Below are 12,124 nucleotides of genomic sequence, written 5' to 3'. Positions count from 1 at the left end.
CTATTTCGTTTACCTTAGGTTAGAGAAAAAGATAAACTTCATTTTGGTTTTAAAGTTTAACCTTTTCGAATATGTAAATACTATTAGGCTTGATTGAATCGAATTGACTCCGTTTGTATAGATGACTTGTCTATTTTTTGTTCCCAGTTGAAATGTTACTTTTAAACAAAAAAATTAGTTAAAGTGTGATAAACACAGTAGCTAACCGCGCTGGCAAAACTGGATGTGTAGAGAAGTGCTGAGTGTAATGATTGTAAGTTCATGTTCATTGTTTTATGTAATTTAAACAAAAAATTAGATATGCATGCAGTGATCATAGGCAACGTGCATTCGACGAGCGTCCCACGACGTATAGAACAAGTTACAATGACATTCAATGGTTATTAGATGTTAAAAACAATATTGTATCCCGTTAAAAGCTCTAATTTTAATTCTATAACATGCATCGAACATATTATATAAAATGTTAGTGAACAGTACTATCCGTGTGTATTTGTATTATCAATGTACTTCAAATATTATATACCAGCTTCGGCTAAAATCCCAAAAGGAATGTCAAAACTAAAAATAATTTAAGATGTATATAGCTTCCTGCTTCCCACATGCGAATATTCCTTCGTTCCATCGTAAAGTAGAATACAGTTTTAAATTACTATTTCGTGTAAAGAAGCCTAATTGCATCATAATTTATCACATTTATTGATGTTACACTCCGGTCAAAAAGTATTAATTATTGTTCGGTTTTTAGATCTACCATCTTTTAATTCGCACGCATGACTTTTTTTGTGGTTTGTTAAAAACGCACACACCACACTAGATATACATTTATGTCAATGTAACTAAATCACGTAAGAAACAGTTACAAACCGAAATGAATTAAATATTTTGCTATAATATCTCCTTTAGAACGATAGCTGGACCTAATAATATTTTCAGCTTTTCAAATTAAGACTTGTTTATAACATAACAAAAATAAAATATGTTCTTATCGTAAATAACAAAATAACCCAATACATCATCAAATCCAAAAATCTTTTGTTTTTTGGCAAGAAATTAACTGTTTATCATTGAAATTCTAGAAATACAATTATTTTGAAACTTTGTGTTATTAATCAAAAGAGTTGCCAAAAGTTGTTAACTGTAAGTAAATCTGTGACAAAAAAATCAAAACTAGAAAGCTATAATAAGAGCAGATTAATTTAAAAAGAATATATATATGTTTATATCTTTAAGTTTATACGTATATATGATAAATTAATTAATTAATTAAATGATAATTGATAATGCTTTGCAAAAGGTTCGTATCTTCACAAGTATCTGTAAAAAAAAGAGATTCATATTTTTTAAATTTTTTTTTGAGATTGGGTATCTTGAAAACGAGATGATAAGCATATCTATTTAATCGGCAATTTCTTAATTAAGTAATGTGATTGATAAAGCAATAAGACAAATAGAAATTGCAACTCCGAATTAAAAGATTTGCCTCCCCATAGAAAACGCACATCAAGAGACAAAATAGAAAAGTCTTCACTTTCTCACCATAACAAGGGTAAAGTTCTCTTTGACCTGTTGAACAAGTCTTTATCGACCACGTGTCAAACCTCACACACGTCACGAAAATCCCTCGCACGTGCCGGATCTGTTATAAAATAAGAGCGACGGTCTTCGAGTCCATCTCAGTTTCAAACGCCGATCTCAAATCTCTCTTCTCTCTTCTCTCTTCTCTCCTTCTCTGCGTAAAATCGATCAATCATGGTTGAGCCGGCGAACACCGTTGGGGTTCCGATGAACCCAACTCCATTGTTGAAGGACGAGCTCGATATTGTGATTCCGACGATCCGAAACCTCGATTTCCTCGAGATGTGGAGGCCTTTCCTCCAGCCTTACCATCTGATCATCGTCCAGGACGGAGATCCGTCGAAGACGATTGCTGTGCCTGAAGGGTTCGATTACGAGCTCTACAACAGGAACGACATCAACCGAATCCTCGGTCCCAAAGCTTCCTGCATTTCCTTCAAGGACTCTGCTTGTCGCTGCTTCGGCTACATGGTCTCCAAGAAGAAGTACATCTTCACAATTGACGACGATTGCTTCGTAAGTTTCCACAATTTTTGGGCCCCGATTTTTCCAATTCTGATTATAGATCTGTTCTTATGTGTTTGTTAAGGATTGTTTTGTGGTCTATGCGGGATCTGGTGATAGTGTCGGTAGATTTTACATACATACCTCAAAAATTTAAAATTGAAATTCGAATAATAATTGTCTAGGTCAACTGAAGGAAGACACTGTTTTGACCTAGATCTATACATTCTTGTGCTTTTGATGGTTGTCGATCTGTTTTTCAGAATTGCAGTTTTATAGTCTTATTTTCGTCGGCATTGATTGTTACCAGTCATGATCTCTTATCAGCTTATGTTCCATTGTTGTTGGACCAGTTTTTATTTCTGTCATAACAGAAGATTCTTGCATGTCATTGTCCTGCACACATTTTTTTTTTGGTTATCACAACGCAAATAAAATTTCAAACTTTAACACCCCTCTTTAAGGATTTGTGGGGCTTATCCAAGAATTGAGTTTGCAGTTACGCCATGATTGTAGCACTGATGTTGCTTTCATAATTGTTGGTTTAATCACGTGTAACGTGGTGTTGGTTTTAGCTGTATTTGAATAACCCTTCTTAATTTATTTATATATTCTTTTTGTCGTTTGTCATGTGTTATAGGTTGCCAAGGATCCATCTGGAAAAGCTGTGAACGCTCTTGAGCAACACATCAAGAACCTTCTCTGCCCATCGTCGCCATTTTTCTTCAACACCTTGTACGATCCATACCGTGAAGGTGCTGATTTCGTCCGTGGATACCCTTTCAGTCTCCGTGAGGGTGTTTCCACTGCTGTGTCCCATGGTCTCTGGCTCAACATTCCTGATTACGATGCCCCGACCCAACTCGTGAAGCCTAAGGAAAGGAACACAAGGTACTACTTTAACATTTTCATTCTACAATTTTTTCTGTGTTTCCGGGTCTTCATTAGCTAACAATGCCTTTAATTGGTATAAGGTATGTGGATGCTGTCTTGACCATCCCAAAGGGAACACTTTTCCCAATGTGTGGCATGAACTTGGCTTTTGACCGTGAGCTCATTGGCCCGGCTATGTACTTTGGTCTCATGGGGGATGGTCAGCCTATTGGTCGCTACGACGATATGTGGGCTGGATGGTGTGTCAAGGTACGTATATTCACATTCCGCTCCTTATTTTTAACGGGTTTGGACTGTTATTGGAATACTTACCGGTATCTAATGGGTCTGTTCTCTATAGGTGATCTGTGACCATTTGGGATTGGGAGTGAAGACGGGTCTGCCCTACATTTACCACAGCAAAGCAAGCAACCCATTTGTGAACCTGAAGAAGGAGTACAAGGGAATCTTCTGGCAGGAGGACATCATTCCTTTCTTCCAGAGCGCGAAGCTCTCGAAAGAAGCTGTGACAGTTCAACAATGCTACATTGAGCTATCCAAGATGGTTAAGGAGAAGCTAAGCCCCATTGATCCTTACTTTGACAAGCTTGCAGATGCTATGGTCACTTGGATTGAGGCTTGGGATGAGCTTAACCCAGCCACTAAAGCTTGAGCAGCACCATAAAAAACCACCACCGACCGCAGTTTTGGTTATTAGCTCAACCAGTCATCCATCTATCTTCTTCCTTCCCCGTTTTGTTTTTATTTTTGTTTTTTCCCATTTTCCGGTGATTCTTCACATGGCCTTGTCTATGTTATGGATTGGGAAACATTGGCCTAGGGCCTTATTTTAATAAATTACTTCTAAAAGCTTATTTTAATTTTTATTACCATTTTCTTCTTCCTTATGTGTAGCAGCGATTGATGGTGATGGAACTATTAGAAATCTGCCATGATTTAGGGCCGGTGATATCCACGCGTTTACGAGGCGCGTCAAAACAAACTAAAAATCCGCTTACAGTAATGGGCCTCATAAGCCTTTAAATGCCCCACTAGACACCATAAGTCTTGGTAAACCCAGACTTTTCATTTTATATATTTGTCAACTCCTTAAAGTTGACTATTCTTTGTTCGTTTGGTGGACACTTTAAAAATATTCTCCCGGTTAACTGATGGAGTTTCCAACTGGAACAAGTACAGTTTTTATACTTATCATTGGCAATTAGAATATAATCTGGTCTAGTCAGCATAACATGGACAGATAGATGCAGCTCATGGAAAATAATTATCGCTTTTCACTTTAATTGTTTCTCTTGTTTATAATTTACTATACTAGATAGTAGCTACATATATACCAAGGGTTCACTATAGGATCTGAGTTATTTTAGAGAAAATATTGTGTCGATAAAGAGTTTGTATATATTACTAGATGTCCGGTTTGTGATTACATGTGATATGATGTAAAAACAATTTCAGTTTAACTGATTAAAACCGAGCTGAAAGGGAAAAACTAACATTTTGTCGAGTTTTATAAAATTGAAGGTCGTTAGCAACTTTGGACTCGTTTTTCATGAATTACGATATATATACAAACACCAGAACATGGATATCATATATATCCATGATCCATCCACTCACATTACAATTTCAAAACCGCACGAAATACCAACCTTCTTCCCTTTTGGGTCTTCCTCTCCATAATTGATGATTATATTACTATATATAGAGATGATCAGAAGTGGAATTATAGCTTTATCGTTTCTCGTCTTGATGATTCTTCCTTTGGCACTTCAGGGTTCGACCTTTTGTTCATAAGGACGATTAATATTTGATAGTGATTGTTTTATATGATATATATACGCATTTAGGTGGATCAAGAGGCGTAGATTATCAGCATGTTAAACCAAAAAAAAAATTGAGAAAAGAAATTTTCTTATTTTATAGGTATCCACACCCACACAACAAGGCCACAAGGATTGATTCGGAGGACCCGCCCTCGTGTCGCAAAAAGAATATATCACATTCGACCTAAATATATTAACATATACTTTGCGGTACAAATTAATTAGAGATATTGTAGTATAGTACAGACTAAGCATTTTTAACAAATCCATGGTTAAAAAAGTTCTTTGGAACTATAAAAGAGTATACTTTATTTTAAAACCCTAAGCAGTAAGTCAGTAACCAAAGATTTTACTATTAACTTAAATTCCAATGCTACTTTAGGGTAGGGCACTTAAACTCATGAAAAGTTCGCCATGCCTCCTTGATTACTTCAAGAAAAATCTCTGTCTTTTGATTTATACTTCATGTCGGTTCCGACTTTCTTGATTGTCTATTTTAAGTTCTTTTTGTTTTCGATTTTCCCATCTAAAAATACTAAATCCTCTAAATAATTTAAAAAATTCCATTCGTATAAAACTGCTCTTTTTTTCATTACAAATATATGTTTGATACACCATTTGAATATATTATATTATTTCTTTCTACTGTAAGTAGTATTATATATTCTACCCTGGTGAAATAATATCATCTAAACTGATTGATCGTAACAATCGTATAAGACTACAAACAAAAAAAAGGATCAATGACTAAAGTATCGAAACCAGATACTTATTTTGTAAGAGATAGCGAGCAAAAAATGGAACCTTTTTTAAAATTATTTTTCTAAATTTGTTTGACTGATTAATTTTCCAAATGCTGTTGCATGCTGGAAAGATTTTATTTATATATTTCTCGTACTAGTACCGAAGAGAAGTGCCTTTTTGTCTTACCTATGCAATTGTCGGAAAACCCTAGCTTTCACTTTTCCGATTTCATTTATAAGTATACAAGCCTTACAAATGAGCTTTACTCACATCAATTGAATCCTAATCACTTCGCTAATACTCTATTTTGAAAGACAAAAGAGATGAAGAACACAAATACGAAGTTATCCACACTCGTTCTAGGGTTTCTCTTCTTCACAGTGATGATGAATCTTCCTCATGTGCTTCAAGGTTTGTGTTTTGAGCTATTTTTATCTGTCTTTCTTATTTGATCAATTCGAGTTAGATGGTGATGTTTATATACACACATTCACACCCCTGTGTGTTTTGCGTGTGCATATATATATATATTGATGAATGCACGTACATATACGGTATTATATGTGTATATCTGTGGTCTGTCTTTATAATTATACATATATGTGTTATATATATGTGGGTGTGCGTGTGTGTTGTATCTTATCATGATGATGGTGAAACAAATGTCATATGTATCATGTATGTTGTCTAAACGTTTAACGGTGTAAACATGAGATGAGAAGCTGATGTTGTCTTTGAGAACTTGAATATAGGTGGAAGCATAGACGTAGGTGGATCAAAATATGAAGATTATGGTCTTCTCGTGAGCGGAAGTGAGCATCTCTTGCTGGGAAGAAAGGTACACAAACTAAAATTTGAATCATTTATTAATCGCTAAAGATAAATCTGAATGTTAATAGTGAAATATAGACATCAAAGACACATACATTAGTGAAGAAGATTCATATGATTATTATCACTTAACCAAAAAATAGCATATAACTAGCATTTTTTCCTTATTTATAATAACTTTTTTGGTATATTTTGTCGCAGTTAAAAGGTTTAAAACCAACCGAGTCTAAGATAAAGAAAAGATCAGCAAAAGGTTTGGTCTCGAGAGATTCAATAAAAGAAATGGATAATCTAATGAGAAGCGACTATCCTTCACGTATGAAAGGCAGGAAACGGACTCCAATCCATAATTGATGGCAATGGTCATTAAGTAGCTAGTTTAGTTGAAGAAACTTAATTAGAAGTTCATTTTGTAAGAAGAAATGTTAATCATCAGCCTATATATAAATGTGTTTACAAAATAATTGTTTTTTACTCTTTTTTTTTTTTGCTTCAAACAATGTATTAATCTTACTTTAGGCTTTCTGTATTTGAAAATTGTAATATTCATTTACATATATGCATAATGAGTGACTACGACTCTACGAGTTCATCAATGAAATGTCTCAAGCTTTAATTTTCTTAATAATGCCCGAAAAAAAATCAACTGAATCGTGGAGAATTTTGTGAACCGTTAATTCCGATCCCGATTCCCTCACAACACTGAAACCAAAATCATTAGCTTTTTTATTCAATCTTGAAACTGAGAAATTATGGTTTTGTGTATTTCTTGCTCAGAAATGTCGCTCATACAGTATTTCAATCTTCCAACGGCTAGCCTTGGTTTCTGAGGAGAAAGCGATTGGTGTGAGTGAGACAGGAAGAAGAAAGACGACAAAAGTCTCGGGACCAAAGGATAACAAATTCGAAATCAAGGACCTTTGTGTAATAACTAGATATAATTTTCTTTATATTTGTGGTGGCAATCTAACTTTGCAAGAAAATCGAAGTAAAAATTTATTTATTTAGTCAAATAATAATAATAATAAGTAACATAATTTTTTTTTACACTGCATAATTTAATTTTACCATTTTTAGCTACCAAAACTGCAAGCCCATAGATGATGAGAATGATTGTATCAGAGGACAAATTTGCAAACTTTACAATGAAAGCTTCAACCTTTCTGCAGCATCCACGGAAGAAACTCTTCAGAAATCTCTGAAATACCAAAGAATTCTAAATAACTTCTCACAATCTGTTTTAAAACCCCATCTTCAAAGATTGATAATCATCCATCCATATCCTGCATCACCCTGCGAAACCTAATATATATCTCCATCGACAAAGACGACAATGGTGGATAAGATCATTTGGTTTCGTCTAGTGAATTGCCATTATTCTCATGTAATAGCTGAAGGCATTCATATGGATTCGCATAGAAATAGTCTTCTTCTTTCGGTTTGTTCGGAATCACAAGTCGCTTCTTTGGACCTCCCATTCTTGTAGCGTGAAAGGCCTTTACCATGGTTGAAAACACTTCCCAGCTCAACAGTCCTTCATAGTATTCATCTATTAGCTTAACCAAGAACTTCCGGTTTAGCTCGATCGTCTTCTTGAACCCCAAGAACCTGTATGGGGATTATAAGTGCATTATTAGCCATTGATGAAAGAAACATCTTTTAGATTTAAATATATAAAAAGAACAGTGAATGATTCACCTGCGATGACCTTCCACGACTTTCGCCATGTTCCCATAATATGTAGGCACGAATATATCACTTTCAAGCGAGATAAGGTAATCAAGAGCAGCCATTTGAGAAGAATGGTTCTGACAAAAACTCAAATCAGATGAATCGAGTAGAGTTTCTTTCCTGACCTGGTGTGTTTGTTCAATGATTATCAGTTAACCGACTATTAAGTGAAAGAAAGATTCAAAAATTGGAAATCTTTGTGGACAATAGGCTCTTTGCTTTTTTTGCTACTAACCACATTTGGAAAAACGTCTGTTAAAGCCTTTAACCGCCTTTTCCCACCATAAATTTCTCCAGCAGCAATGTAAATCTGAACATTACGGTCAATACCCAATGCGGATAGTGTAAGAGCTGTTTCCTCTGGAGTCAATGGGCAAAGACCTTCTTTCCTCTTCACCTCAGAGTTTATTACTTTCTCTTTCCACCACGGATAAGCATATCTAAGCAACGAAAATAATATCAGTATCACACCAGAAAATTCAAAGTTCGAAGCTTTTGTGTAAAAAGAAGAAATGTTATTTTCTAGACCTCATTCTTGTAAGTTCTTCCTCTTCGTAGCGGTTGCAACCATGTGAGCAACCAGAAAATGCCAACATATCCATTTCGTATCTGAGATGCAGAACCAAAAAGGGACCTTTCTCCCTCAGAATCTTGACTACTCTTCTACCCAACTCCTCAATCTTTGGAGTAAACCTAAGGCCGTTGAAATTTGCTCGGCATCGCAGCTTCTGAATCTCAACAGGCAGTTCGTTATTAGCAAGTCGAGTATCGGTCTTGTTCAGATGTAAGACCTTATGCTTCTTCACCAGCGGAAGAATCTGTTTCCAAAGATTAGGTACAATGAGAAACCATTCTAAGCAAATCAAGGACAGATACATTTCTCTTGAATTCTTGGTGCAAACCGAGAAAATAACCTGGTCTTGGTAGTAGGACATGTTGGACCAGCTGATAGGAGGCATGGTGTGGTACATCCCGAGCTTGACCCTTCTCTTAAGCCTTGGAGGAAGCTCTTTGAGTATACGAACCTCATCTCTTAAAGAAGTTATGAAGTGATCCACATCGAAAATGTCTTTGAACTCACTGCCCACACGAGAATCCGGTCAACAACATTAAGAGAGGTTATAAGTCAAGAAGAAGAAGAAATAGAAAAGAAGCTCCAAGTGAGATGGATGGCAATAATACCTTGGATCATTCCAAAACGAGGTCTTGTCAAGCTCCGGGACAATAAGTGTGGCATTCATGTATCTTGCAATTGTGACCATATCACATATCTGAATTGAAAAAAAAAAAAACAGAGTCCAAAAGTCACACCAACAAGAAGATATATTACAGCTTTGCGAAATGTGAAGAGATATTGATAAGGATTCTTTAACAAAACAAAAGGATTAGTTCTGATCTTTACCGCTGCTCGCATTTGGTTGAGTCCTCCATTGCAAGAAACCATAAGATAGCCATTGTTCTGATATATCCCTGAGATGAACAAAAGAGCACAAGAAAGTATGAAAATTCCGCTCCGTTTAACCCCAAAACAAGCAGTATGATGATAAAAGTAGAATAGACTAAACAACATTCACAGAGTGTTGCAGCTAAGGTAGATAACCAGAAAGAAACATACTCTTAGGCGGGAGGGCGATTTTGATGGGAAGAGAAGACATTTCTGCAGCCATTGGGAAATCATGGTGATTGAAACAAGAAGGCCAGCCTTTCAGCAATCTTGGTCCCCACATCTCTCCCAAAGCCACCAGATGAACAAAACAACTCCATAGCAACAATATCGTCATAGCTCGGATCATCCATAGGCTCATACGGGACCTGGAAACCAACGAGTTCTTGAGCTTCTCTATCTTGCTATCTCCTAGAAACTTAACCTTCATCTCCCACAGTTTCCTGTTGTATAGAAACTTCTCCGCTTTGCACATTTCTAAATCAAACAGATTCCAGGCTTAACTGTAGATGCAGACTAATCAGCTCCTTTAGGCAACTTGAGTCTTCCTCAGATTTACACAGAAAAACACAATAGAAATACTCAACCCCCTCTCTCTCTCTCTCTTTCTCTCTCTCCTGCAATAATTATTCTAATTTAGCATCCAGAGAAATTTGGGTGTAATCTCCACGCAAAACCAGGGAATTCTCATTAATTACTCTCCAAAAAATTCCAAACTCTCACTCAAGTCAACCACAAATCTCGCCTTAACACGATAATCAATTAAAAAGTTGAAAGGAATATCAAAGATTTAATCTGAGTTTATGAACCGACAACTCTCAACCCATTAAAATCTAACCAGCAAAAACCCAGAAACCAGAAATCGAATTAGATCTCAACTCGATGTGGACTTGAAAGCTAACTCTCCAATTTACAAGGAAACTGTGCAATGGCGATCCTTGGAACCAGGTAAGCCGCAATGTATAAAGCGAAACTGGAAAAGGAGGAAGCTTTGAGTTGGTGGAGAGAATGCTTGTTGATTTTGTCGATGAGATTCTTCGTCCAGATCCGGTCGGTGATCACCAAAGATTCCGGAAACTCTATCGAAGCTCGTCAGAAAGATTGGGAAGAAGAAGAAGATCAGGACAAGAATGTGAAAAAGATAATCACTTTCTCAATAAGAAGATCAAAAAAACAAATGAACTGTCTTTTTTTTGTCGGTAGTCTTTTTTTTTCGCTTTCTTTATGACCGTTTTGTTAACCTTTTCTGTGTTAGACAGTTGGAGCCATTGTTATATAGCTTCATCATAATTTACTGAAGAAGAAAAAAATAAATTTTGATAACGGATTCGTTTCTTTTTTTGCCAACAAAATTGTACAAATTCAATTAATTAAATTTTATATATAAACGATAAAATACTTCATTGATTTGCTATTTTTCTATTAAGTTTCAAGTAATAATAGTAGAGAGTCTAGAGACATGTGTGTATATGTCTCAGGAAACAAAAAAAGTTAGGACTTACGTAGGCGATTTTGTGTATAGTCTCAAATTTTCTTTTTTCTTTTTTTTTTTGCTAAATGATTTTTTTTGTTTTGTTTTAGTCTCAATATTTCTTTACGTTCTAACAATGTTTTGTTTGAATTGCTAATATTCTTTATCAGTCATACAGTCATACTAATTTCAAGTTTTCAAGTTTCAACTCTGTAATTCAACACTACGTGAAAAAAAATAAAAAAAATTCAACACTACGTGAACTTTGTATGTGAATATGAGATACGTACGTGTAAGCTGTCAAATAAACTATTTCTTAACTAAACATGATCCTTTTTTGGTTTTTTTTTTTTCTCAGGAGTAATTGTTAAAAAGTGCCAACCTTTGAAGTTTGTTTGACCAAATATAATAATATCAAAATGATTTTGTCATTTGAAATTTTAGAAAATACATATTAATATTAAGTAGTAGTAAATCCTACAAGTTGATTTATAATAAAAACACATAAACTAAACTGCATGGAAAATATTCACTTAAACCAAAATAGTTTTGTTCTAACTTATGTTTGTCTCTCCGATTCAAGTTGATTTTCGATTTTTTAGTTTGATATCTGACTGTTTTCTTACAACGGCTGTTCCCGAAAATACTAAACTAAATAAGACAATAATTAGATACATCTAATTACCTGATCCTTTCAATTCATGCATATATATTGATAAAGATTCATCAAAACCCAAATAATTTAACTTCACGTGACCTACACATAGATGTTTTAGCAGACTTTCTATTGTGGACAAAAAATAATAATATAGAAACAGATATTAAATGTAAAACATAGATAATATGATGAGAATTGAGAAAATTCACCAAAACAGAGAGATAAAAGACAGACCCGTGACCAGGGGAGTTGCTTCCTTTGTTTGTATTGTACAATTATCCCAAGTTACAATTGTAGAAATGTCACATGTGTGCGCGCACATATATTATATATATACACACTTTTTTCCCTGATATTTTTATATGGCGTATATAAGTTATAACAATATATATATATATAAAGTTATAACAATATTGACTTTTTTTATTTGCAAAAAAAAGTTATAA

At 34.9% G+C, this 12,124-nt stretch overlaps 4 protein-coding genes across 4 annotated transcripts; 3 read left to right on the top strand and 1 right to left on the bottom strand.

Moving 5' to 3' along the window:
* Nucleotides 1-1,678: 1,678 nt before the first annotated feature.
* Nucleotides 1,679-3,840, top strand: LOC18023728 (UDP-arabinopyranose mutase 1). Its single transcript, XM_006408370.2, has 4 exons — nt 1,679-2,094; nt 2,723-2,973; nt 3,057-3,225; nt 3,317-3,840. Exons 1-4 carry the CDS (start codon nt 1,753-1,755, stop codon nt 3,626-3,628), a joined length of 1,074 nt encoding a protein of 357 aa, XP_006408433.1. The 5' UTR covers nt 1,679-1,752; the 3' UTR covers nt 3,629-3,840.
* Nucleotides 3,841-5,866: 2,026 nt separating this feature from the next.
* LOC18023727 lies at nt 5,867-6,728 on the top strand. Its single transcript, XM_024159104.1, has 3 exons — nt 5,867-5,954; nt 6,308-6,381; nt 6,576-6,728. The coding sequence occupies exons 1-3, from the start codon at nt 5,867-5,869 to the stop codon at nt 6,726-6,728; spliced, it is 315 nt and encodes a 104-aa protein (XP_024014872.1).
* Nucleotides 6,729-7,393: 665 nt separating this feature from the next.
* LOC18023726 (O-fucosyltransferase 21) lies at nt 7,394-10,406 on the bottom strand. The gene is made up of 8 exons (XM_006408368.2): nt 9,721-10,406; nt 9,508-9,575; nt 9,288-9,376; nt 9,020-9,185; nt 8,634-8,923; nt 8,341-8,545; nt 8,073-8,230; nt 7,394-7,982 (listed from the first exon to the last, which is right to left on the bottom strand). The coding sequence occupies exons 1-8, from the start codon at nt 10,022-10,024 to the stop codon at nt 7,721-7,723; spliced, it is 1,542 nt and encodes a 513-aa protein (XP_006408431.1). The 5' UTR covers nt 10,025-10,406; the 3' UTR covers nt 7,394-7,720.
* On the top strand, nt 10,328-10,777 carry LOC18023725. Its single transcript, XM_006408367.2, has one exon. The coding sequence runs from the start codon at nt 10,508-10,510 to the stop codon at nt 10,775-10,777; it is 270 nt and encodes an 89-aa protein (XP_006408430.1). The 5' UTR covers nt 10,328-10,507.
* Nucleotides 10,778-12,124: the final 1,347 nt, after the last annotated feature.

Source organism: Eutrema salsugineum, unplaced genomic scaffold, assembly GCF_000478725.1.
Source record: "Eutrema salsugineum unplaced genomic scaffold, Eutsalg1_0 scaffold_13, whole genome shotgun sequence".
NCBI lineage: Eukaryota > Viridiplantae > Streptophyta > Magnoliopsida > Brassicales > Brassicaceae > Eutrema > Eutrema salsugineum.
Note: the sequence above shows the minus strand (reverse complement) of the source record. Positions and strands in the feature narration are given on the sequence as shown.